The sequence below is a fragment of the Stigmatopora nigra genome, chromosome 16 (assembly GCF_051989575.1).
Source record: "Stigmatopora nigra isolate UIUO_SnigA chromosome 16, RoL_Snig_1.1, whole genome shotgun sequence".
NCBI classification, from domain to species: Eukaryota; Metazoa; Chordata; class Actinopteri; order Syngnathiformes; family Syngnathidae; genus Stigmatopora; species Stigmatopora nigra.
The window spans coordinates 11,673,581-11,698,010 of NC_135523.1; the positions used below are offsets into that span (position 1 = coordinate 11,673,581).

The 24,430-nt window shown below is 41.1% G+C and overlaps 2 protein-coding genes across 4 annotated transcripts; one reads left to right on the forward strand and one right to left on the reverse strand.

Annotated features, from left to right (window-relative positions):
- Positions 1 to 6,124: 6,124 nt before the first annotated feature.
- On the reverse strand, positions 6,125 to 8,424 carry LOC144209445 (general transcription factor II-I repeat domain-containing protein 2A-like). The gene is made up of 2 exons (XM_077735748.1): positions 7,298 to 8,424; positions 6,125 to 6,181 (listed from the first exon to the last, which is right to left on the reverse strand). Exons 1-2 carry the CDS (start codon positions 8,285 to 8,287, stop codon positions 6,125 to 6,127), a joined length of 1,047 nt encoding a protein of 348 aa, XP_077591874.1. The 5' UTR covers positions 8,288 to 8,424.
- Positions 8,425 to 17,210: 8,786 nt separating this feature from the next.
- LOC144209995 (putative RNA-binding protein 46) lies at positions 17,211 to 23,397 on the forward strand. Of its 3 annotated transcripts, none has more exons than XR_013329297.1 (11): positions 17,211 to 17,352; positions 18,772 to 18,954; positions 19,185 to 19,365; positions 19,455 to 19,611; positions 19,675 to 19,795; positions 21,178 to 21,269; positions 22,181 to 22,364; positions 22,430 to 22,629; positions 22,928 to 23,030; positions 23,099 to 23,268; positions 23,381 to 23,397. XR_013329297.1 is itself a non-coding variant. In XM_077736590.1 (10 exons), exons 1-10 carry the CDS (start codon positions 17,334 to 17,336, stop codon positions 23,143 to 23,145), a joined length of 1,287 nt encoding a protein of 428 aa, XP_077592716.1. In that variant the 5' UTR covers positions 17,211 to 17,333; the 3' UTR covers positions 23,146 to 23,357. The 3 variants fall into 3 exon arrangements, 1 of the variants encoding a protein (XP_077592716.1); XR_013329298.1 differs by having other exon boundaries at positions 22,226 to 22,364; XM_077736590.1 differs by lacking the exon at positions 23,381 to 23,397 and having other exon boundaries at positions 23,099 to 23,357.
- The last annotated feature ends 1,033 nt before the right edge of the window (positions 23,398 to 24,430 follow it).

The window sequence follows — 24,430 nt, forward strand, 5'->3', positions numbered from 1 at the left end:
AATTTAGTGTCCGATCAGCCTACAATCCATGTCTTTGGAATGTAGGTGAAAAAAGGAGTATCTGGAGAAAAATCATGCAAGTCTGGGGAGAACATGCAAACTCCACACAGGTGGACCGACCTAGATTTTAACCCAGGTCACCCAAAGTTAGGCCGGCGCGCTAACCATTCATGTCACCGGGCCGCCCAGAGATTTTTCTTACTATTACCAAAAAAATAACACTGCATTTCAAAAGTCTACGTTACAGTATATCAGTTCAAACACATTTTTCATCTCAGGACATAAGAAAATTAAAAAAACATGGTGCAGACTCCTAATTAGTTCTTTACTAAATGCATTATCTTTAAACCATTTTTTTCCCTCACATTTGCTTGAAAAGCCCTCCATGTTTGCCCATGACAAACACTTGATTTATTACACATTAATTCATTCTTTAATTTTCTGCACAGCTTTATTATCCTCACGGAGGGGTGTTAAGCCTATCCCAGCTGACTTCAGGCCAGAGGCAGGGGACACACTGAATTGGGGGTCATTCACGCTTACACCTTGGGAAATTTTAGAGTATCCTGTCAGGCCCCAGACCAGACTGGTGGCTGGTTGTTCCTGCCGTCCAATCCCAGGCCCAGCCCCTACTGACTCAAGCACTTCCAGGTGTGAGTCATTCGACAGTGAAGAGTATTTAAAGCCACCAGGAACATGACCACGCCACTAGATCATCTTATCAGTTTACTGTTAGGTACCCTTTTGCATTTTCACCTTGCCTCCCTTCACTGATCTACGACCTCTTGTTTTGCTCCCAGGTTTCCGACCACGCCAGGCTCCACGACCACGGACAACGACTTCGCTTCGACCTTTGTACCCTACACTCTGGACTTCACGGCTACCGACGTTCCTTCTTCGACTAACGACTCGCGTACGCTATCCCCTCTTGTGCTTTTACCTGTCTCTTGGACGATTCTAATAAAGATTCAAGAACCAGACTCGCAGCCTTCGCCCGCCGGGCGACAACCAATGCAGGACCGTGAAGTACGTACAAACTCCACACAGGACCGACATGGATTTAAACCCAAGACCCCGAAGCTGTGAGGCCGAGGTGGAATAAATTGACCTCTTTGCCTCGGTACTTGCACAAGAAGGTTTAAATTTAGTGTAACTTATTTTGAAGTGCATGTATTTAATATAAGTTATTTTAAGTTAAATTTAACATTCATATTATGTTACGAGCGCGTCCATCAAGTTTCTCTCCTGTCCCTTTTCTCTCACTGCCTTTTCTCTCATCAGTCTGTAGTGAGTGAGAATGTCACATTTTAGGATTGAAGATCATAACCACTAAATAGGTATTCGTTACTCTGTGAGTAGGTGGTGAAATAGAAACAATAAAAAGATGTTACAGTAATCCCTCGCTACTTCGCGCTTCAGCTATTGCGGACTCAGAGCTTCGCAGATTTTTTTCAGGATTTTTCTTTTAAAAGATATCAAATTAAAATTATAAATTACATCGTCTTACAAGAAGTGGAAACAAAATATTCAATTAGAATTAGTAATTTCATCATTTTATAAATTTTAAAACACAAAAAATGCACGTATGCGCAAAGCATCATGGGGGATCACGGCCGCATCACGCCCGCACCACAGCCGCATCACGGGCATAAGCGCGCAAGCTGATTGCTCACTGAATGTACTCGACTCCCCATTGGCCCATTCACCACGGAAGCCCAAGCTTCTCCCGATGCCCATTCTCAGTCCACGCTTATCTCGTGCTGTACAGTACGCTTCTCGCCAAGTTAAGCGCAAAAGTTTTGTGAAGCCCTTCGTGATGCCATCACTCTGCCGTTGATAAGGCTGTCAGGCTGGCTCGGTTGGTGCAGACTGAAGGCTTCTCGGATATGACGGCTGATGAGATTACAAATCTCATCGACTGTCACTCAGACCCACTGACAGAGGAGGACCTACAGGAGATGACCAAGTTGGCGAGTGAGGAGGAAGAGGAGCCTGCTGCCAACGACAAGGGTGACGAAGCTGACGAAGGTGGCCTTACTTTGCATAATTTGCAGCACCTCTTTAATACTGCCAAAGACCTCCAAAGAAAGGCCAAAGAAATGGACGATAACATGGTGAGGGCAGTCCAGTTCAGCAATCGCATCGATGAGGTCATGGCTGTTTACAGGCGCATCCTCATCGACCAAAAAAAACAACGTTCCCAACTCCCCATAACAATGTTTCTTATGCGCCAAAGAACTGCGGGAGATCCATCCGGAATGCTGTTTTTGAATTTCTGCTATGATGTTTTTGAATTTCTGAGTTTTCTGAATAAAAGTTTACATTTATTACATTTGCAGTGATTCTTTTGTATGCACCAACATAACACCTGCATTCTAATGTGGAATAAAACACCTGAATGAACAGCATATTAGCCTGGTGGTGGTTTTGTGCACGTGTTATACGTTTCTATAAGCGTTTTTGATGGCGCCTGCCTACTTCGCTGAATCCACTTATTGCGAGGGGTCCCGGTCCGCATTAACCGCGATAAGCGAGGGATTACTGTATTCCGTTGTAATATCCGGTTTTATGGTGTATTTTCAGAGGGTGGGGAAGAATTAGTCCTTCATATTTAGGTCATTCATACGGGAAGTAATCAGATTTAAGATCTGAGTAAATTGACAGTCGAGGTCAGTCTTAGAACTCACTGGGTTTTATACATTTAGTAAACAGAGGGGGGAGCACCTTTCCTTGAGGTACTGCAAAATCAAGTGGATGCATGGAGTGAATCGAGCACCCTTTTCCATCTCTCAGTTCCAAAAATTAATTTAATATATGGTCCCGGATAGGGAGTTACCCGGAAACTTTGTCGACGGACAGTTTGTCGACGGGCAGTTCGTCGCCGGACATTTCGTCGACGGACATTTCGTTGTCGGGCTTAACCCCTGACCCTAACCTTAACCAGTATCCACTAACCCTAATTCTAACCACTAGCCTTACGAATGCCAAGACAAAGGGGGCAAATCATGTAGGCCAAGAGGCCAGTATTGGGCCAATGGGGTCATTTTTATTGTTATTCTGTTCATAAAGGATTTAGACGGACAGGTGTGTCAATTGCATATCCCCTGGGGAGGCCATAACTGATGCCTCTTCATAAAACTACAAACCTTATTAGTTTTAAAAAGGAAACACCATAGAAAACATGTTCAATTAAAAATGAGAAACAGGTGTCTAGGGAAAAGCTCGTGCCCCATCCAGCAAGTGCTAAATGTTTTATAAGGTTTTCAGTGCCATAATTAAAAAAAAATGTAATGAGTGCCATAGAATTACAAAATCACACAAGCAAGCGAAGTAAAGAAAATCACACTAAAACATTAAAACATGCTAAAATATAGATATGATTTTAAAAACAAATCATTCCAAGTGATAGAAATTGAGATTTAATGAAAATTATCATAGTCGGCCGAATCTTGCTTTACATTGCATTAAAAGCACACTTTGGCCAAAAAACTTAAATTGTCCCCAGGAAACAACCAAACAACAATTGTCCAATTCATGTAAGTTATTCATTTGGCATCATTCGAAGTCATAGAAATTAAGTTTTAAGGAAAACTATCATACTCGGCCAAAACGTGCTTTTCAGCGCATGAAAAGCACACTTTGGCCATAATAACTGAAATTGTCCCCTGCAAACAAAAATCCTGTCGACACAAATCTACAATGTATATAGAGTAAAATTTTCCAATTCAAGCAAGTTATTCATTTGGCATCATTCCAAGTGATAGAAATTGAGTTTCAATGAAAATTATCATTGTCGGCCAAATCGTGGTTTTCAGCGCACGAAAAGCACACTTTGGCGATAATAAATGAAATTGACCCTGCAAACAAAGTAGCTGTCAAAGACATAAATCTACAATTAAAAAAAAAAGTGAAATTGTCCAAATCAAGTTAAGTAATTCATTTGGCATCATTCAGAGTGATAGAAATGAAGTTTTCATGAAAATTATCATTTTGGGCCAAATCGTGCTTTTCAGTGCATGAAAAGCACACATCGGGCCATTATAACTGAAATTGTCCCTGCAAACAAATCAGCTGTCAGAGACACAAATCTGCAATGTATATAGTGTAAAAATGTCCAATTTAAGTAAGTTATTTATTTTTGCAACATTCCATGTGATATAAATGAATTTTTAATGAAAACTATCATACTCGGTCAAAGTGTGCTTTTCAGCGCAGGAAAAGCACACTTTGGCCATAATAACTGAAATTGTCCCCTGCAAACAAACAGACTGTCAGAGAAACAAATCTACAATGTATATAGTGTAAAATTGTCCAATTCAAGGAAGTGTTTCATTTGGCATCATTCCAAGTGATAGAAATTAAGTTTCAATAAAAACCATCGTAATTGGCCAAATCATGTTTTTCAGTGCATGAAAAGCACACTGACCAAAATAACTAAAACTGTCCCTTGCAAACAAATGAACTGTCGGAGACACAAATCTACAATGTATATAGTTTAAAATGTTCCAATTCAAGTAAGTTATTCATTTGGCATCATTCCAAGTGATAGAAATTCACGTTTAATGAAAAGGATCATACTTGGCCAAATCATGCTTTTCAGCGCATGAGAGGCTATGGCCATATTACCTGAAGCTGTCCTCTGCAAACAAACTGTCGGAGACATAAATCTTCAATGTACATTTTGTAAAATTGTCCAATTCAAGTAAATTATTCATTTGGCATCATTCCAAGAGGGAGAAATTAAGTTTTAATGAAAATTATCATACTCGGTCAAATCGTGCTTTTTATGCGCTAAAACTTATTCACTTACTCGCTCACTCGCTCACTCTCAAGCACTCAGTCACTATAGAGTTGGGAAAGGCGGAAACAAGATGGCAGCACAATCTCCTTCATTCCAAAGTGGTGGTTAAGCTTTGACCTCGGCTTTCATCTATAATCTTTATGAAGCGTGATACATGCACGGTTGTGTCAATGTTAAAATTCTCTCACTACGTTTGCCCAAACCGTGCATCGTAGAGTGGAAATATTTTATCGTGGCCAGAAACAGATATCAGATCCTAATATATGGGACAATTTCAGTTATTATGGTCAAAGTGTGCTTTTTATGCGCTTAAAAGCACAGTTTGGCCAAGTATGATAATTTTCAATAAAACTTAATTTCTATCACTTGGAATGATGCCTAATAAATAATTTACTTTAATTGGACAATTTTACATTTTTATTTTTTGTGTCTCCAACAGTTCATTTGTCTGCCTTCTTGGTGTGCTTCAATTGTTTACGCCTTTCGCAACTCGATAAAAATTAATACTCCTCTTTTTCGGCATGATTGGTGAAAAGTGGGTGGCCCGATGAAGAGAGTGGTTAGCGCGTCGGCCTCACTGCTCTGGGGTCCGTGTTCAAATCCATGTCATGTCCATTTGTGTCGAGTTTGCATGTTCTCCCCAGGCCTGCATGGGTTTCATACAGGTAGTCCAGTTTCCCCCCATATTCAAAAAAAAACATGTATGGCAGGCTGAATGCATTTCTCCACCTGTTTAAACTCAATCTATTTTTTGTTGAACACCCATTTTTCTAAAGAGTTTTTTTCAATAGCGCAACACATGTCTTTTGGTTCTAAACAAGCAGGCGGGACCGGCAAAACCGCGAGCCCGCCGTCATTGCAACAGGAAGTCATAGCCACGCCCATTCAGCTTCATGTAAACATTCACAATGACTGTGAGTAGAAAGATGAATTCTTCACACTTACCATGGGTGCTAATGGCTGCTTTGAGCCTTGGTAAGGTCATTTGAGGTATTTACTAATTTCTCGTTTTGTCTGAAACCTTATTTTCTTTCTTACAGGAAATGGCGAACAAAGGGTGCACCAGCCAAAAGAGGATGTCCACGCTGTGGAGAGTGCGACAATTATGTTGGACTGTAGCTACAATATTTCCCAGAGCAACGATTATATCTTCTGGTACAAACAGGAAGGAAATGCAGCACCCAGCTTTGTTTTGAGCGTCTTTACGATCGGCCGTGGCAAAAAGGGGGATAAATATGACAGATTTTACTCCAGCATAAATGTGACTGCCTTGCAAGCTCCTTTGCATGTCAACCGCTTAAATCGAAAAGATTCAGCAGTCTTCTACTGTGCCGTGCAGCCCACACCAAAACATTCACTTGTGTTCCTGTACAAAAACACCTGCATCAATTCCATAGGTTACATTATGGTATAATCTTACAAAATTATATAGTTCACTCTCACTTTAGCTCTATGTATGTACGTATGTACGTATATATGTATGTATGGATGGACGGACGGACAGACAGAAAATTGTAAATAGTATTTAATGTTTACCTAACCCTGGGCTTGAGGTCCTAGCCCAGGGATGGGCAAACTTTTTGACTTGCGGGCCACTATGGGTTATAAAATTTGAACAAGGGGCCACAGCAGTACATTGACTGCTGGGCCAAATATAATAAAGCGTTGCTTGTAGTATCCAAACCTCATAGTACAGCAAGCACATGCAAATAAATGTTCAACACGTTTTACTAACATTGAGGACTGCATTTTCCAAATGTACAAGAGAAATAGTAGGCCAAATAGATTAGAATAGAAAACTGTGATCTATCAGCCCTGGAGATTGCATCTGTTTTTAATACAATTCAATTGAAGGCACCAAGTAAAACAAATATCAAAATTTATTGAAATCTTGATGAATATAACTTTCAACATTCAAAACATTACTACCCAACAACATAGGCGACTAACCTCAATCCTTTCTGTCCCGCTGCAGTGCGTAATTAAAAGATGCACCCTTTCAAACTTTCAATTTTTTTATCATAGTAGAAAAACTCGAACTTTTAGTGGGAACAGTGTTGTTGGTCTCCCTTTTTTGCCAGTGCATCAAAGTTTGGTGTTAGTTTTGTTGTGGAAAGTCTCAGGATAGATCGGAGGTGTTGGTCAGTTAACTTGGATCTGTGACGGGCTTTGTTGATGTTCATGATGCTGAACGTCTGCTCACAAACGTAGGTCGAGCCAAACAACACCAGCATCTTCTGGGAGACAAAGTTGGAAACCTTCACGTGGTGTCTCCTGAGAGGCCGCTCGCCGCGGCCTGCGAATTCCAACTAATACCACTCAGAGCTGCCAACAAGGACCGTGGCACCCTACGTTTTTCATCCAGCCGGAGACATTTGACTGCCCCCACCTCCGACTACCCCCCGGATGAAATAATCCGCGTTCCAGTGGCAGCTCTAGCGCTATCTGAGGGCAATCCTCAGGCGCTTGTAGTGCAAAACAAACAAACAAACAAACCAGCATCTTCTGTGCCATCCTCCGCAGGTTTGGAAACATGGCTTCATTAAGTGAAGCGTAAAAGTCATCCAGTTTAGAAGAGTTAAACTTCTCCTTTGAAGTGGAATCGGACTGAAGATCGATCAGTTCCAATTGCAACTCCAGTGGCGCTGTTTCAGGGTCTTGTGATAATGGACAGGAGACCAACAGAAGTGACTTCTCAATTTTTTCAAAATCTGAGAACCGACGGCAGAATTCTCTGTGCAGGTCGTCCAGTGTTTTGCAGTATTTCTTTATGTTTCGGGTGGCCTCTTTTAGCGTGGCTAGAGTGGGAAAATGAGAGAACGATTTGTTTGACATTTGTCTGGAGAATAAAATCAGCTTCGATTTGAAGGCTCGCACATTTGTGTACATGTTGTGTACAAATTGATCTTTCCCCTGTAGTTTCACGTTCAGCTCATTCATGTGCGAAAAAATGTCAACAGAAAAAGCAAAGTCACACAACCAGTTCACGTCTCTCAGCTCGGGAAACTCTTCGGATTTCCCAATTAACTCCAAAAAGGAGATGATCTCCTCTTCGAGCTCCCATACTCGTTGTAGCACTTTGCCCAAACTTAACCAGCGGACACGGGAATGGTAGAGTAAGTCCTGGTGATCCGCATCAGTTTCCTCCAAGAACGTAATGAACTGACGGTGATTAAGTCCTCGTGCGCGTATGAAATTAACAAGTTTTACAACTGGATCCACGACATGATTAAGCTGCAATACAGACTTACACAGAGACTCCTGATGAATTATGCAATGAAGGAAGATAAGATCCTGCCCAGGGTTTTGTTCTTTCACCTTATCCTGGATTCTTTTCAGCAGTCCGACGTTTTTTCCAGTTAAATTTGGCGATCCATCTGTGGTGACATTGGCAAGTTTATTCCATGGTAGTTTCATTCTCTCAACGACAGCAGACAAATGTTCATATAAGTCCTCGCCTCGCGTTTTCCCCTTCAGCGGCTCCATGCTCAAAAGTTCCTCAGTTATCTCAAAACTTTTGTTTATCCCGCGGATAAAAATGAGGAGCTGAGCAGTGTCTTTAATGTCCGTACTTTCATCAAGCGCTAATGAAAATAACTCAAAGGTTGCCGCTTTTTTGTTTAACTCGCTCACTATATCTTCATCAATGAGTTCCACACGGCAAGTTATTGTCCTGCGTGATAAGCTGATTTTTTCGAACTTGCCTTTGCTCTCCGGACACAAAACACCAGCTGTCTCTATCATGCATTCTTTCAAAAACTCGCCTTCGGAGAAAGGCTTGCTAGCCTTTGCCAGTTTGAAGGCCAGCAAAAAGCTTGTCTTTGTGCTTGCCTCTTGAATTGCAGTTTGGCGGTGAAAAAAATTCTGCTGACTCTGCAAATTAGCCACCAATCTCTGAGCAGTAGCCGCTCGTTGTTGTGTTGATTGCTTGCTAGCGTAGTTTGCATGCTTCGTGGCAAAGTGACGGCTGATATTGTACTCTTTGAAAACAGCAATAGTTTCTTGGCATATCAGACATACAGCTGTTGATCGGACTTCAGTGAAGAAATATTTAGTTGTCCACTCTTTATTAAATACACGACACTCACTGTCCACTTTCCTTTTCTTTGGTCCGCTCATTTTTACAGAAGGGCTCAAATGACAATGAGAAAATTAAAGAGGGATAAATAAAGAGAAAGGCGCGACTCAACAAAGGCCTAAATATTCAGCGCGCCATTTATTGGTGAAACACGGTATTGCATGGACAAGATGTAATGAATGATTTATGAAGCATTATTATTTTATTTATTGGACAAGCTCGACGGGCCGGATTAAATTGTCTAACGGGCCGTATACGGCCCGCGGGCCGTAGTTTGCCCATGTCTGATCTAGCCAATGATATGATTAGCTTCCTGTGTGTTTTCTTTCACAGCATGAGTAAATGTTAATGAAATTAATTGGCTGCGTTATTTACTGTTGGGGCTACTGGCCAACACTTAAATAAACTCGAACACAGGAACACACACTGAGGCAGATGGAATGAAAGTTGAAGGCAGCGTCTGCAGAGGCGGGGGAGTGGACCATCCTGAGGCCCGAGAGTGTGACTACTCTCCAAGCTCCTCGAAGCTGTCTCCCGCCGAAAAGCTGCTTCAACGGTGGTTTTATTAGAGATAAGACAAGTCATAAAAATGGGAGGCGTTAATACAAATGAAGGAGGTGGAGTGCAGAAGGTGTAGTGCACATTTTAACCAATAGGTGTAAGTTAAATTCTATTCTAGTAACTTTTAATACATCATAGTGAAAAGGGTGCAAGACTAAATATAAGAATACAAATATATTTCACATTTACACATTTTGCCTGTATTTCAGGTTAGTATTTAGCTAACAGTTTGTCTGAGCTGCTGTCAAGCCTTAATTACGGCGAAACGACCGAGCTGCGGCAGAGCCACTCAACAAGGCAAAGTAAAACAAGCAATCCGGTTCTTTTAAGATGGAATGGCTGTCGGAGTGTGTGCAAATAGAGCAGTGATTTTCAAACTTTTTTGGCCACCGCCCCCTTCACCGCCGGGCCAAAATGCCAACGCCCCCCTCTTTACCCCTTTCCAACGAACGAAGCTTAAATAAATAGAAGACAGGCGCCTCAGATATTATTCGCTAATTTCGTTTCTTTTAATAGACCAATGCGCAGTTCACCTCGAATCATAAAAATTGATAGCTGATGCATTAAGCCGGTCGCTGTGCGCATACGTCTGTGGTTAAGCGTTGCCGGCGCGCTATTGTGTGCTCCTCTGCGGCTGACTGGATGGTGGTGGTTTCCCCAGTCGCCTGCATCGACGATAAACTCGCGACAATTAGTGATATACGGTATATGCGCGCTGCTCGTGAGCGCTCGAGCAGACAACGTTTCTTGTTTCAATAAAGCTTGTTTTTTGTCGACTTTTTATGACAGACAATCAATTTTTCCGGTCTTTCTACAAACACCAACGTCACATTTTACTGTAATTGCTCCATCGCCCCCTTCACTATTTCAACGCCCCCCATTCGCCTGTTTATTCGTCAGCGCCCCCCTGAAAGTTCACACCACCCCCCGAGGGGCGGTACCGCCCACTTTGAAAACCACTGAAATAGAGGAACAAACAGTGAAATTGGGTGAAAGGTCTCCTCTACAAAACACGCAGCGAAGCTAAAGTTGTTAGTAGAGTTTTCCGATTGCATATACAGTGGTACCTCGATGTACGAGCTTAATTCGTTCCGGGACCGAGCTCATATGTCGATATTCTCGCAACTCGAAAGAACGTTTCCCATTGAAATGATCTAAAAACAAATTAATTCGTTCCAACCCTCTGAAAAAAACACTAAAACAGAATATTGGATTGGAATTTATTTTATGTCTAATCGCTATCTATTCACAAAGTTTAATATTATTAAATTGTTTAATAGAACTGTGCACTACACCTTTTGTACTCCACCTCCTTCATTTTTATTAACGCCTCCCATTTTTATGACTTGTCTTATCTCTATTAAAAACACTGCTGAAGCAGCTTTTTGCCTCCCATTTTTATGACTTGTCTTATCTCTATTAAAAACACTGCTGAAGCATCTTTTCGGCGGGAAATAGCTTTGAGGAGTTCGGAGAGTAGTCACACTCTCCGGCATCTGAATTGTTTCATCCCCCGCCTCTGCACACGCGGCCTTAACTTCCATTCTATCTGCCTCAGTGTGTGTTCCTGTGTTCGAGTTTATTGAAGTGCTTGAGGGTCCTCGCTATGTTGGTGACTTGATACTCACATAACTGCAAGTGTGATGTGGCGCCGCGGCTAACTGGTGGTGGAGCCACGAGGCTGTGTGCCTGCAAACTTGCTTTTGAGCTGCTGCAACTCGGAGTCTCTGCCCCTCTGCTAGCCTCACTCGGACCTTTATCTTTACTCCTCAAGGGCTCAACAGTGCACATGGGGACAACTATCCCCTCCTCTTTAACGGACAGAGGGACTTGCTCTACCTTTATGAGGAGACGCTGCTGCTCCTCAATGTGGATTTTCCCAACTGTAATAAAATACTCATGTTGTTCCTCTTTAATCCGTACTAATTCTTCATTTTCTTCTGCTACCATTGGAGCAGATTCCTGGCGTTCAGGATGATGCACTTTACTGGCATCTGAAACACAGGAACAAAATTTTATGTATCTGTAATTGCAATCATGTGAACCCAAAATGATTCACCACTTTTTGTAATATTTCCCCAGGACCATTTTGTAATCATTTTTATCTTGTCATCTGCTCAACACGAGGTCATTCAAATTGCTCGCCATCACATTTCAATCATGATTCCTTTTGTTGTGAGGGTCAAACAAATTCATTTTGCATCACCTCCGTGCCATTTTAGGGTACATACAGGTCACTTCGTTTAAATTTTGGACAATTTTCTATTGATTTTGAGGGAGTTTGTGAGATGCTTCTTGTTTGTTTGACGATTTTTGGGGGTCATTTTCAAGCTACTTCCTATTAGGTTTGGGACATTTTAAGGATTTCTTGTTTACTCTTTGGCCACCATTGATGCCGCCATTTTGACTGCAGGAGCAAATTAACCAATGTGACACCGGACAGAAAATTGAGTAAAGTGCGGGATCGAACAACTCACAAAATTTGTGTTTCTCAACACTTGTGTCAAAAAATAAAAGCATTTGATTGAATAAACAAACTTCAAACTGCCTGTCAGTGAGAAAAATGCCGCGGGGCAGATTGGACTCTCTAGCATTAGAGTAGCATTTCTTATCTTCAGTATGGGAAGTGCAAGGGACATTAGTCTCACATTTATTATATATTTGCTTGCAATGAAGAATGCTTTGCTTTACTTAGCTTATTAAAATTAAAAAAAGTCTTTTTTAATACATCTTTTGCCAGAGTAATGCTCGCTCCTAAGTAACCGAAACTTAGGCCAATCCCTTTTGCAGCTGGCTCTGAGGGCTTTCAATTGTTTTGAGAAACATCGACCTCTGACACGGTCGCTCACATCGAAGTTCCGGAGGAATTGCAATCGTTTTGACTTCTGAAGATCCGACAGACCTTCAATTGTTTTGAATACTGAGATGTTTGTTGTTAATCTTATGCAATAAATGACCAAGAGGAGATTCGATTCAAGACAATGACCTTGACCGAAGACGGGTGTGGATCGATTCTCTCTTGCAAGAACCCGGTTATGAGTCAGATGTCTGTTTTTCTACGGCATGTATTTGGAAATGCCCATTGGTGAAGCTATTATTTTTGGTCCTTCGAGCCTGCGGGTCAACATATCGGAGGAGTCCGGGCGCTTGGTCGAAACCTCTGGGAAAGACCGTGGTCACGGCGTCTAAAACCCTTTACAGGCAGGATTTTCGGCGGAGCGCCTGGATTCACAACGGTTGAAGACTAATCCCACTAAAAGAGACATCTCTGGTGAGCCACATGAATGTTTGCATTTGTTGACGGTTGCCAAATGCAATGTGAAAGTCCATTTTGAGAAATGAGACTCGCGTCCTGGGCACGGCGACTATTAAAACCCTGTGAATACTAGTCCTTCACAGTTGAGAGACATAGCATGAGTCTATAAAAATTTGAGCATTCGGTGTCCTGTACTGAGGTCCGGTAGGTACTTAAACTCCGAAAGTATATCAGGCGGGAGGGTATACTTGTGTGTTGCGTGTGTAGTGATAACCAAAGGGAAAACAAACGAAGGCGGAAAAGGAAGTTATTACCTTATTGCACACCAACTCACTTCAACATGGGGAGCTTGAATAATAAGGCGGGTAGAGATAATCCAAAACAGTGTCTGCCATGTAAAGATTTGAAATTTGTTGAAAATCAAAGCGCTTCAAGGGTTAAAGACCTAAACTTATGGATGAACAAAAATGGGTTTGCTGGCTGATAAGACAGGTCCGTTGTGTAAAAGAATGAAAAAATTAAAAGGATAGCGGGGCCTCCTCAGCTGAAGGGGAACATTTTTTGGAAACAATTCCGGTCAGGATAAGAGATCCGAATGGAGAGACGTATAAAATATCTGTGTTAGTAGTACCTGAATATACTGTCAATTTTCTGGGATGAGATGGCCTATTGCAGCTTAGTGTGACTTTGATCCTGTCCGCTAATGGGAATATGGTGGTCAAAAGACGAAAAGAAATACAAAACGGCCAGTTAAATGTTTTGCAGGGTTGCCAACCTGCGTTTTTTTTTTATTATAATCTGGACCGTGGCCGGTCTACTTGTCGAAAGACATTTAGCCGACTGACATCTGGCCGACAGCCAACTCCCCGAAAGACCATCTGGCCAAACGTAGAATTAGCTGAATGACTATTTGTCGACTATCTAGCCAACGCGCTCGCCCCGCCCCCGGTCGTGTGTGTGTGTGTGTACAAGTTTTTCAACCTCGGCCCGTGGCAACAACATTCATTTAGAATAAAAAGTTACAGATAACAACATTCATTTAGAATAAAAAGTTACAGATAACAACATTCACTTAGAATAACAAGTTATAGATAACAGACGAAAAAAAGGAGTTATAACAGTAGATGCTGGAATTTACACCAGAATAGACAACATTGAGTACTATAATGACAGAGGAACAAAGGGAGATATAACAGTAGATACTGTAATTTACAACAGAATAGATCACATTGAGATTAATCTTTGAATTAAGGTTCTCAGCAAATCATTTTGAATATATATTTCCTAAAATATTGGGAAATTATTTAAATATTATTTAAAAGGTATGTATTTCTACATATCTCGAACTCCAAAGAGTTATCAATTAAACAACTACTATAAGTTCAAATATGGTGCTGCTGCTTAATAAAAATATTCCTGAATACTTTTGTCATGGGAAGAGTATTCAGAAATATTTTTATTAAGCACCAGCACCATATTTGAACTTGTAGTAGTTGTTTAATTGATAACTCTTTGGAGTTCGAGATATGTAGAAATATATACCTTTTAAATATATTTTAATTTTAAATAAGTTCATGTCTCTTTCCGTGCTCCTGCATCCCAACAGACCACTGCATAAAACACTGTGGATGCCACCACAGTGTTGTAGCAAGTCCCAAGCAGTGTCCTGCACACTCCAAAGGACCGTAGACTCCTCAGTAGATAGAAGTGGCTATGGCTCCTTTTATACAGGGCATCTGTGTTTGTGGACCAGTCTAGTTTGTTGTTGAGGTGAACACCCAAGTACTTAAAATTCTCCACGATTTCAATGTCTGTATCTTGGATGTTCAGCTGAGTGGTCTGTTGAGGATTTCTCCGAAAGTCGATGACCATTTCCTTTGTCTTACTGGTGTTGATGTAGAGGTGGTTTTGCCTACACCAGTAAGCAAAGGCTGTGATGACTCCCCTGTACTCCAGGTCGTTCCTGTCTGTCACTTGTCCAACAATAGCGATATTGTCAGAGAACTTCTGGAGGTGGTTGGTGTCTGTATTATGTCTGAAGTCTGGATCCCCGTACTGCAAGCTACCACATCAGACGTACAGTCCTGGGGTCTCACATATTGTGAAATGTCAGGGAGGAAGTCGATGATCCATGCGGCTCGGTGGTTCCTTACTACAGCCTCTTCCAGTTTCCCTCTCAGTAGGACCGGTTGAATGGTGTTGAACGCACTGGAGAGGTAAAAAACATCATTCTCACCGTGCTTCCAATGTCATGTGAAAGAGACCTGTGCATCAGGTAGGTGGTAGCATCTTCCTCATCAATGCCTGGATGATAGGCGAACTGCAGTCTCCAGCTCTGCATTTTTGAGGGGGCTGAGGTAATTGAGGATGATACTCTCCAATATCTTGATCAGGTGAGAGGTTGATGCTACCGGCTTGAAGTGGTTTGGCTCCCTGGGGTTTATAGTCTTTGGAACTGGGACCTCATAGGAAGTTTTCCACAAGGTGGGGACATTCTGCACACTGAGGCTGAGGTTGAAAATATGCAGAATCACTTTTCCAAGCTGATCCGCACACTCTCTCAGTAGTCTGGAGCTGAGGCCATCTGGACCGGTAACCTTCCTTGCCTCGATCTTCTTTAACGGTTTTATCACCTGATCGACAGTGATGCAGAGATCGGTGGAAGGGGGCGGGGGGGACGAGGGGGGATAGTTGCTTCTGGTCTGGGGAGTCAAGGGAATGGGGGCAGGACTGAATCTGTTAAAGAACTGTTCAGTTCATTGGCCCACTCCCTGTCTCCGGGTCTCTTTCACTGTTGCTTCCATGGCCCGAGATGGTCCTCAAACTCCTCCAGACCTCTTTGGTGTTGCCTCACTGGAGTATGCCCATTGTCCAAGACAAACTGCGACACTGATTCCACATGTTGGCTTATGGTGGTGAAGTGGGGCAAATATATAATATAACTCATGTCAAAAAAGAAACAGGACGATGTGTTTTGGTTTCACTGTTTTTACCAATGTCTGTTTTAGAGTGAGGGGTTGCAATTGGCAACTCGGAATTTCAGTGTAGCAGCTGTGCTCCCTCGACGACATTGAGCCTCATCGAGGGATGGCGAGTTATGGGTTGGTTTGACAAATTGCAGCAGGAGTCTATTTTTCTTTGGATTACGCCAAATAAAAATATCAATAGTTTGAACTATGTTGAAAAAAGAAATTGGATGTGCAATGAAGTTGGCAGCCACCAGTCTCATTACTTTCTAAGACCGCACAGCGGTTGATATGCTTCTGACGGTTGATGTGCTCTTGAGGAAGCAGGGAGCTTATGCAATGTTTGAAAATGTTGCACTCAACAACACGTCCCTCAATGGATCCCTAACTAGAGCCGTTGAAGGCCTGCAGACCCTGAAACGGAAACGAAGAGGCACTCTGGATTGGAACAGTCCACCTTCTGGCAGACTGGTGGGATAAGCCCTTCGTCACATGTAAAAAATGGCCTTTACCGAGGTGATATCAATAGCTATTTTGGCCAATACTTTGACAATGTGTGGGTATTTGCTTATCCCCTGCTTACGCTCTTTACTAGACCGACTTATGGCTGGCGCAATTGCTCTAACAAATTCCTAATAGCAAGGATTGTATATGCTTATTGGACAGCCTACTGGTGATAACATTGATGTCCAGGATTATGCAAATTATGAAAGAGTTGAACGAAAATGCTTTTGTTCTTCCTTTTTTCAGGTCACATATGCAAGTAAGGTGAATTCTGGTAAAGATCGAGACAACTGACTTCCAAAGTGTATTTGTATTTGTCATAAATAAAAACAGATTATGCAATTACTTACGAATATATAATAACAGGTGGCAATGTTAGGGTCATTAGTCTCACATTTGTTATATATTTGCTCACAATGAAAAATGATTTGCTTTACTAGCATTTTAAATCTCTTGCAAGAGTAATGCTCGCATTTAAGTAACCAAAACTACTCGAAGCTAGTTGCAGCTGGCTACAAAGACTTTCAATTCTTTTGAGAAGCATCGACATCTCACACGGTCGCATACACTCAGAATGTTTGAGAAACATGAAAAGAACAGAAAATGAATGAGTTAACGAGCTAGCAGTTATTTTGTTAAGAATGTATTTAGAATGAATATATATATATATATATATATATATATATATATATATATATATATATATATATATATATATATATATATATATATATATATATATATATATATATATATATATATATATATATATATATATATATATATATATATATATATATATATATATATATATATATATATATATATATATATATATATATATATATATATATATATATATATATATATATATATATATATATATATATATATATATATATATATATATATATATATATATATATATATAATTTAATTTACTCCCCAAGGATTATGTGTGTTATTATTATTATTATTTTTTTCAATATCGAAATTATTCTAAACGGATGCTGGTTCGACGCTTGTTCTGATTCGCCCACATTATGTCAGTAAAATAAATCATTTGATTGGTCAACAGTGCTGGGGGTCTTCTTTGTTCAAGAAAATTAAACGGCTTCCTTGCTAGAGTTGGAATGAATTTCAGATTGTAAAAAGGAGTTTGTGCTGATGGCGGAACACACCAGTGGTAAGTGTTTTGTAAGTCTTCATAAATATCGTTTACAAACCAAAAACACATTGCTAACCGTTAGCTAACCGTTAGCATGCTAGCATAGCCGGAGTCACCTGACTGAAATTGAAGACCCGTTCTGGAATAACTAATGATGTGGTAAAGTTTGTTTTTTTACTCTCCATAAGTCTAAATGAAAGTCTATACCTTTATTCGAACTTTTATACGCTATTGTTTGAGTTGTATACCGACCGAGAGATTGTTGGCAACATTTTTTTGGACGGAATATGGAATAAAAACCATTTATTATGTGTTTATAGTGACCATAGATCTAATGAATTACTACTCGCCAACCTCATTAAAGATACAGTTACAGTAACATGTTTAATGTTATAAAATAGGGTTAAAATGTCAATTTAGTTCTTACATAAAAAAAAAAATTCAGTGTGCTGTACTGGATTGAAAGTTTTTAATCCAATCTGTCCAGTTGAACATGTAAGATTAATTTAACCCTAAACATGTACAGATCAAGATACGAGCATAATTCGTTCCGGAACTGAGCTCGTGTGGTGATTTACTCGTAGCTGAAATGGACACTTCCCTTGGAAATGAACTAGAAACAAATGAATTCCTTCCAACCTCCCGAAAAAACACCCAAAACAGGGTATTGGATTGGAAAAACATTTTGAATTGGTCTAATTCCCAATCTATTAACAAGGTAAAAAACAACTAGTGATTTAATAGTACTAAAATGTGTTTAATTTTACTAAAATTAGACGGATTTCGCGGAGGGAGAGAGAGACGGACAGAGAGAGGGGGGGGGGGGGGGGGGTACTTTATTGCACGGCAATGCGCACGTAACATAACATAAACAAATTTAAATGAACTTGGATTACAATGCCGATACACTCAAAAATAAGTTGAATCTAACCTTACACTAAACTTAATTCTAATTTTGTTTTAAATTTGGATACTTTTCTCCTCCCGGCCGGGTTGGCTCTATTTGCCCCGCCTCTTCCCTGACTTTCAGATGCAACCTATCAAGGGTTGTTTACTTTTGTATTCCCTTCAAAATATTCTGAAAATGATGCACACAAATGTTCCCACAATAAGATAACACACGACCACTTGCCAACGGGTAGTATATATGCAATTCGCACTGTGATGGGGAAAAAAAAAACAATGAAAAAATGCAACGCTTCGCCCAGTGCTCGTAGAGACATTACACGAGGGAGTTGAGACCAGAAAGACAGTGCCGTGATGTTCTTATGAGCAGCCGCTCACGTTCGCTGTATGCTCGTATATCAAAATTTGTCTCGTATCTCAAGATAAATATCTTCCCAAAATTGTACTCGTATCTCAAATTGTCCGTATGTCATGGCACTCGTATGTTGAGGTACCACTGTATTTGTATATTGCAAAAATATGGTCTTCCAGGGAGCCACCCGGACCTGACAGGACAGATGGCTTCATCTTCAGGGGTGCACCACCCAGTGATGCTTACAGAAGAGTACAAGAAGTCAATTTCCAAACACATGGCCTTAGTAGCGCTCATGGACAAGACGGGACATCAAGTTCTGCAGGTGAATGGACAGAGGAAGTATGGCGGACCGCCACCTGGTGAGTGTACTTGACTAATCATGTACTTTTGATTCATACAGTACCTCAGAAATACTTTGTGAGGATTTTTTTAAGATATTCCGTTCAAAGTAACACATTTGTACTCATAAAACCATGAATATGGAGGTGAAAATTGGGAATCAGAGGGGATCCTTATACGCAAAACATTCTTATATTTATATTTGCTTATATGCAAGTAACTTACTCAAGACTAAATTCTTAACTTGCAGAATGGGAAGGTCCGGCACCTGGGATTGAGTGTGAGGTGTTTGTCGGACGCATTCCCAGAGACATGTTTGAAGATGAGCTGGTCCCCCTCTTCAACACAGCTGGAACCATCTACGAGCTGAGGCTGATGATGGAGTTTAATGGAGACAACCGGGGCTATGCCTTTGTCCTGTACACCAAAAAGTAAGTTGAAATTTTAGATCGAATTGCATTTCTATTTTTTGTGGAGGAGCAATTTTTTGAGGTCATTCATAATGCCGACTGTGATATAGGGAGGAGGCCCTCCGAGCTTTTCGGACGCTTCACCATCGCAAAGTTCGTCCAGGGAAGTTTCTTGCCGTGTGCCCCTCTCGGAATAATTGCCGCCTCTTACTTGGGAACATTCCCACCCTCAAGAGTAAAGAGGAGATCTTGGAGGAGGTCACGAAGGTGCACACGAGGGTTTATTTGAATAAACGCAGCACTGTTTCCTCATCGCATGTTCTCTTCTAGGTGACAGAAGGCCTGCAGGATGTCATCGTGTATCCAAGCGCCACTAGTAAAAACCGAGGTTTTGCCCTTCTTCTGTATCCGACACACAAGGAGGCTGCATTTGCTCGCAAGGAATTGATTGGTAATGGGTTCATCACCAGTTGCAATTACAATTCCTCGAATATTTTAAAACGCTAATTCATCTTTGTTCTAAGCTTCAACTGAGTGTTTGTAAATCCCAATATCGTTTTTAATTTGAAGTAGATGTCCGACTTTTTTAGTGACGCTAATTCTTGAATCTCGTTTTGTGAAGACTACTTTATTGAAATCTTATTGGATTGTTCAGTGTGAAGTCCAGTAATGATAAATAAATAATCACAAAATAGTAATACATAAATAAGTGGTCAACATAAGAAGTATAAGTAGTCTTGATTAGGTCTTAGGTGCAGAACTCGAGTTGAGCATGGTGACAGCTCTTGGGAAGAAACTGTCCTTTAGTCTGTTTGTCTTGCCATTTCTAGCTCTGTAGCGCTACCCAGAGGGAAGCAGGTTTAAGTGGTGGGAGCCGGGATGCGTATTGTCTTTTCTAATGCTCTCTGCCCTTCTAAGGCAGTGTTTCCCAACCATGGTGTGCCGTGAGCGATGCTCAAGTGTGCCATGGGAAATTACAAGAAGTCAAACATCGTCATAATCCAAGAGAGAAATTTCTATATTAAGAGATTAAAATCCAACTATTACAAGGTTAAAATTGAAATATGAAATCATAGAAGTCATTTTGTTGCTTGGTTTCATGTAAAGTAAACCGGAAGCTCTTTGGTTTTCCGGCTTCAACTTTTGTCGACGTTAAGTTTGTGAACACAAAACGGCTCTTTTCGTAATGTTAGGTGGTTAAGTAATATTAAGAGGGAAAATGTCTTAATAGCACGTGATTCAAGTCATTTTCTTGTTTGCGGTACGTGAACCGGAAGTTGTTTGGTTTCAGGGGCATCAATTGTTGGTGATGTAAAGTCTCTGTGAGCGTATTATTGGGAGAAAAGGTCAAAAATGCAAATAAGGACAAAAAAGTGTTGGATTAATTATTACAACTTCAGTCAACCTTAATACTATAGGGTAGATGTCGGATCTTCAAAGTAACACATTTGTACTCCCGATTAAAACCATGAACCGTGTGACGAGTCAGAATACAAAATTGTTTCCCATGATCTGGTGAAATTGGCAACACATCATCTTGCACTTGGCGAATGTGGTCTTAGGGAAGATGTTTTGATCAAAACGATAGAGTTTTCCGACTGATTCATTTTCAACGCTTTGTCGGACAGAAATAAATCGAAGTTTGTATTGGGAGAGTTTATGCTGGCAAATAAAATTGCATTTTTTTGGGTGGTATGGCAATGTATGCTTTTATTCCAGACAAAATCTTTCCTGTCTTTAATATTTATTTTTGTTTTTCCCCAAAACCTGCCGTAGTTGCAGTGCTAAGAATGAAGATGTATTACGTTTCTAACTTTTGTCTTCGCATCACAGGAATGAGGCTGTGGGGCAAGACCCTGTGGGTGAACTGGGCCAAGCCCAACGACAGAAAAGAGGCTGAAATTCCACAAGCCAATGTTGGCCAAGTAAGCCAAATCTTGCTGAATTGGAAAGATTTATTCAGAAAGAATGGAGAACGTGTGTAAATTCCATGATTATCAGTGTCCAAAAGTTGTTGTCAATGTTGTACCCGTAATTTTTCATGGGTAGCAGTATTTCGCCTTTAAAAGACGGGTGAAATAATCAGACAGGTCCTTTGTTGCATTTCAAACCAACTTCAGTTATATCAAAGCAATTCACACAAAACATAATATACAATAACACTCAAATATATACATAGTAACATATTAACAACCCGTTATAATCCAAACAATGTACTTGTTGCAAAAACGATTATAACTTATATGTATAGAAACTTGTTACCTTTTGTTCCGGCCGTCATATTTTGCATACTTATTATGCTACCGTTATAACGGCGGCCGAAAATAGCCTGCTGTAAACAATGCACCCGAGACTCGCACATTCACGCACACACATAAAAAAAAGTAAACAACCATCACTAAGCATTACGTTCTTTCTCACATGCTCCTATTGCCTCTTGCACATCTCACACTCAATCGATATTCAAAACAAAGCAACATACCTTTAAAAGACGGGTGAAATAATCAGACAGGTCCTTTGTTGTATTTCAAACCAACTTAGAGAAATGTCTGAATAGCCCGTTTTTATACTATACCAAGGTCTATGACCATTAGGTAATCGCTGTGTGTCTTGCGCGTGCCCATTACGTCATCGCTGCGTGACTTGCGCGTGCCCATTACGTCATCGCTGCGTGTTCTACGCATGCTAAGCGGCATGAGTCCCTTTTAAACTTAACACCTGCACTCATTTATAACATCACCTACTTCACCCTGTCACATCAACATAAGAAACATTGTGCTAAAAGTAGCAGATGCAGCAATATTCTTTTATCGTGAAAGTCGAGTGGGCTTTTCAGGCACTTTACAACCCGTCGCCAAGCTCAACAGCGGAAACGTTGCAGCGGGAGGAGATGGAGCCCGTCGGAGCAGGTGCGATGGGGGGCAACTATGGCACTACCATTGGCGGGCACATCGTAGAAGGTGTGGATTCCACCAATCCACCTTCTTTCCAGTGGACCTTTCGTCCTATTTCAGGCCCAGGTGAACAATCCGACAAACTATCTCTTCAGTACTTTTGGTTTCAGCGTAGTTCGATTTCTGTAAAGCATACGGCAACCTGCCTGTGACATCGGTACTTCCGGTCATGACCAAGTCCTACACCTGGCTGGCGCAACTCCAGCGTGATCAGATCACCTCTGCTGTCAGCCTGCTGGAGTTATACTGTGGTCTGCACAACTTACCACCGCCACAATACAACCTTTACTCTTTGCCGGATCAGGGCGGGAAGTTGTGGCTGGTCTACGAGGTAACCACTTTAACTTATTATTCATTCGTTAATTTTCGAAGTCCCTGTAATCCTGGGTTGAATTCTCGGTCGGTCCACTTGTGTGGAGTTTGCATGTTCTCCCCCGGCCTGCGTGGGTTTCCACCGTGTACTCCGGTTTCCTCCCACATTTCAAAAACATACACGGTAGGCTGATTAGAACCTCTAAATTGCCCCTCGCTATGAGTAGGTCAAGGTATTACTTTATTCCGTTTTTTTTTTAATGTAGTGATTACTGTTATTGACTTTTGTGTGTCTGTTTGTTTGTGTTTGCGAGCAGGTGGTGATGTTGCTAACACACAGCAGCTTTTTACCTCGCCGCTTATGTGCAAGGCTGGATGATGCCAAAAAGATGGCTGCGCTCAACGCATTGTGGAATCTAGGTAAACGCCTCGGCACACGCATATCAGTGCGGTCACTCCAATTAGTGTTTGTGCTTCCCCATCACCAGACTCAGTCTTCGCGCGTGAATGGCCCCACATCACGTCTCTTGGTTGACTGTTCGATTCCTGAGATGATCTGGCCCAGCCCGTTCTCGGCCTCCCTGTACTTATTGGCTACTTTTATTTAGTCGCTCGTTTTGTGGCCTGTTTAAGTCAAGAAGGAATATGAAGTTCAATGGTAAATATGTCCTACAGTTTGTGTTGTCTAGGTTCATATGTTTCATCTCCTAGTATTTTGTTGAATAAAAGTCAAATCTGTCAAAATCATGTTTGCATATACCATCATATAGATAGATACAGTAATTCATTGAATATCGTGGATAATGTAGACCAGACATGGCCGCGATCATGGAGAAATTTGACTTCTTCAGGGATGGAATTAAGCGCAGATGGCAAGTGGTTACCACCTCTTTACATTACATTCCATTACGTTGAATACAAACCCTCAGTGACATTTTTTTGTTTGTGGCAGAAATCCATCCGTCGCAGACTCTCACGAGGCACAATGTTCCTGCGAAGGATGTCGCCCAACGAGAGGGTTTCTACTGGGCCATTAGACCCAAGGCCAATCAAGGGCTCACACTGGATAAGGTGTACATGGTCTGACACACACTTTTCAATACTCAACATAACCTCGGTTTAATGTTGGGCTTTTTTTAAGAGGAAAAAAAATGTGTTCCATTGCAGAGTGGATATAAGCCGGTGCCAGCCCAATTTGTCCCTCATCGAGTAAGATACGCAAGCCAGAGGAAGCATTCAAGTCAAAATGTATTCGTTATTTTAGTCAGGCCAAAAAAGGACAAACTACTGCTGTTCAGCTGGTGTAAATCAAACCACTCGCAAACGACTGCAACATTTATTTCGAAACTAATGACATGAACAAACAATCGCAAACAAGACATTTCTTTACTTTAGTGCAAATAGTTATTAGTCATTTACTAGTTACATTATATTTTTCCCCTTTCCCGGTCCAGCTGCCACTCAACGCTGCCGCGTGTCGGGCTTCGTCCTCACCGGTGGGAACCAGCAGACCCCGCAAGGCCAAACGCAGTACGACGGTGAGACATTAGACCTTTTTTAATCCACTGACGAAGATAGACATCTGATCCGTTTCAAGAGGAGGGTTGGCAGGAAACATTCATTTTTTTCCCACTGTCCCAGTTCAAATGATAGCCTCAGTTTAATGTTGGGCTGTTTTAAGAGAAAAACAACTTTTTTTCCTTTGCAGCCTGGATGTAAGCCGGTGCCAGCCCAATTTGTCCCTCAAGGAAGATACGCAATCCAGAGAAAGCATTCAAGTCAAAATGTTTTCAGTATTTTATTCAGGCCAAGCAAGGACA

What these genes read in the sequence shown, in the direction of transcription:
- LOC144209995 (XM_077736590.1), top strand. An exon ending in TTTGTCCTGTACACCAAAAA is followed by an intron (nt 19,366 to 19,454) that starts GTAAGTTGAAAT and finishes ACTGTGATATAG; the next exon opens with GGAGGAGGCCCTCCGAGCTT. An exon ending in AGTTGTGGCTGGTCTACGAG is followed by an intron (nt 22,630 to 22,927) that starts GTAACCACTTTA and finishes GTTTGCGAGCAG; the next exon opens with GTGGTGATGTTGCTAACACA.
- LOC144209445 (XM_077735748.1), bottom strand. Translation starts at nt 8,287, where the DNA reads ATGGAGCCGCTGAAGGGGAAAACGCGAGGCGAGGACTTATATGAACAT. An exon ending in GGATGGCACAGAAGATGCTG is followed by an intron (nt 6,182 to 7,297) that starts GTTTGTTTGTTT and finishes GAATTGATGCAG; the next exon opens with GTGTTTTTGTACAGGAACAC.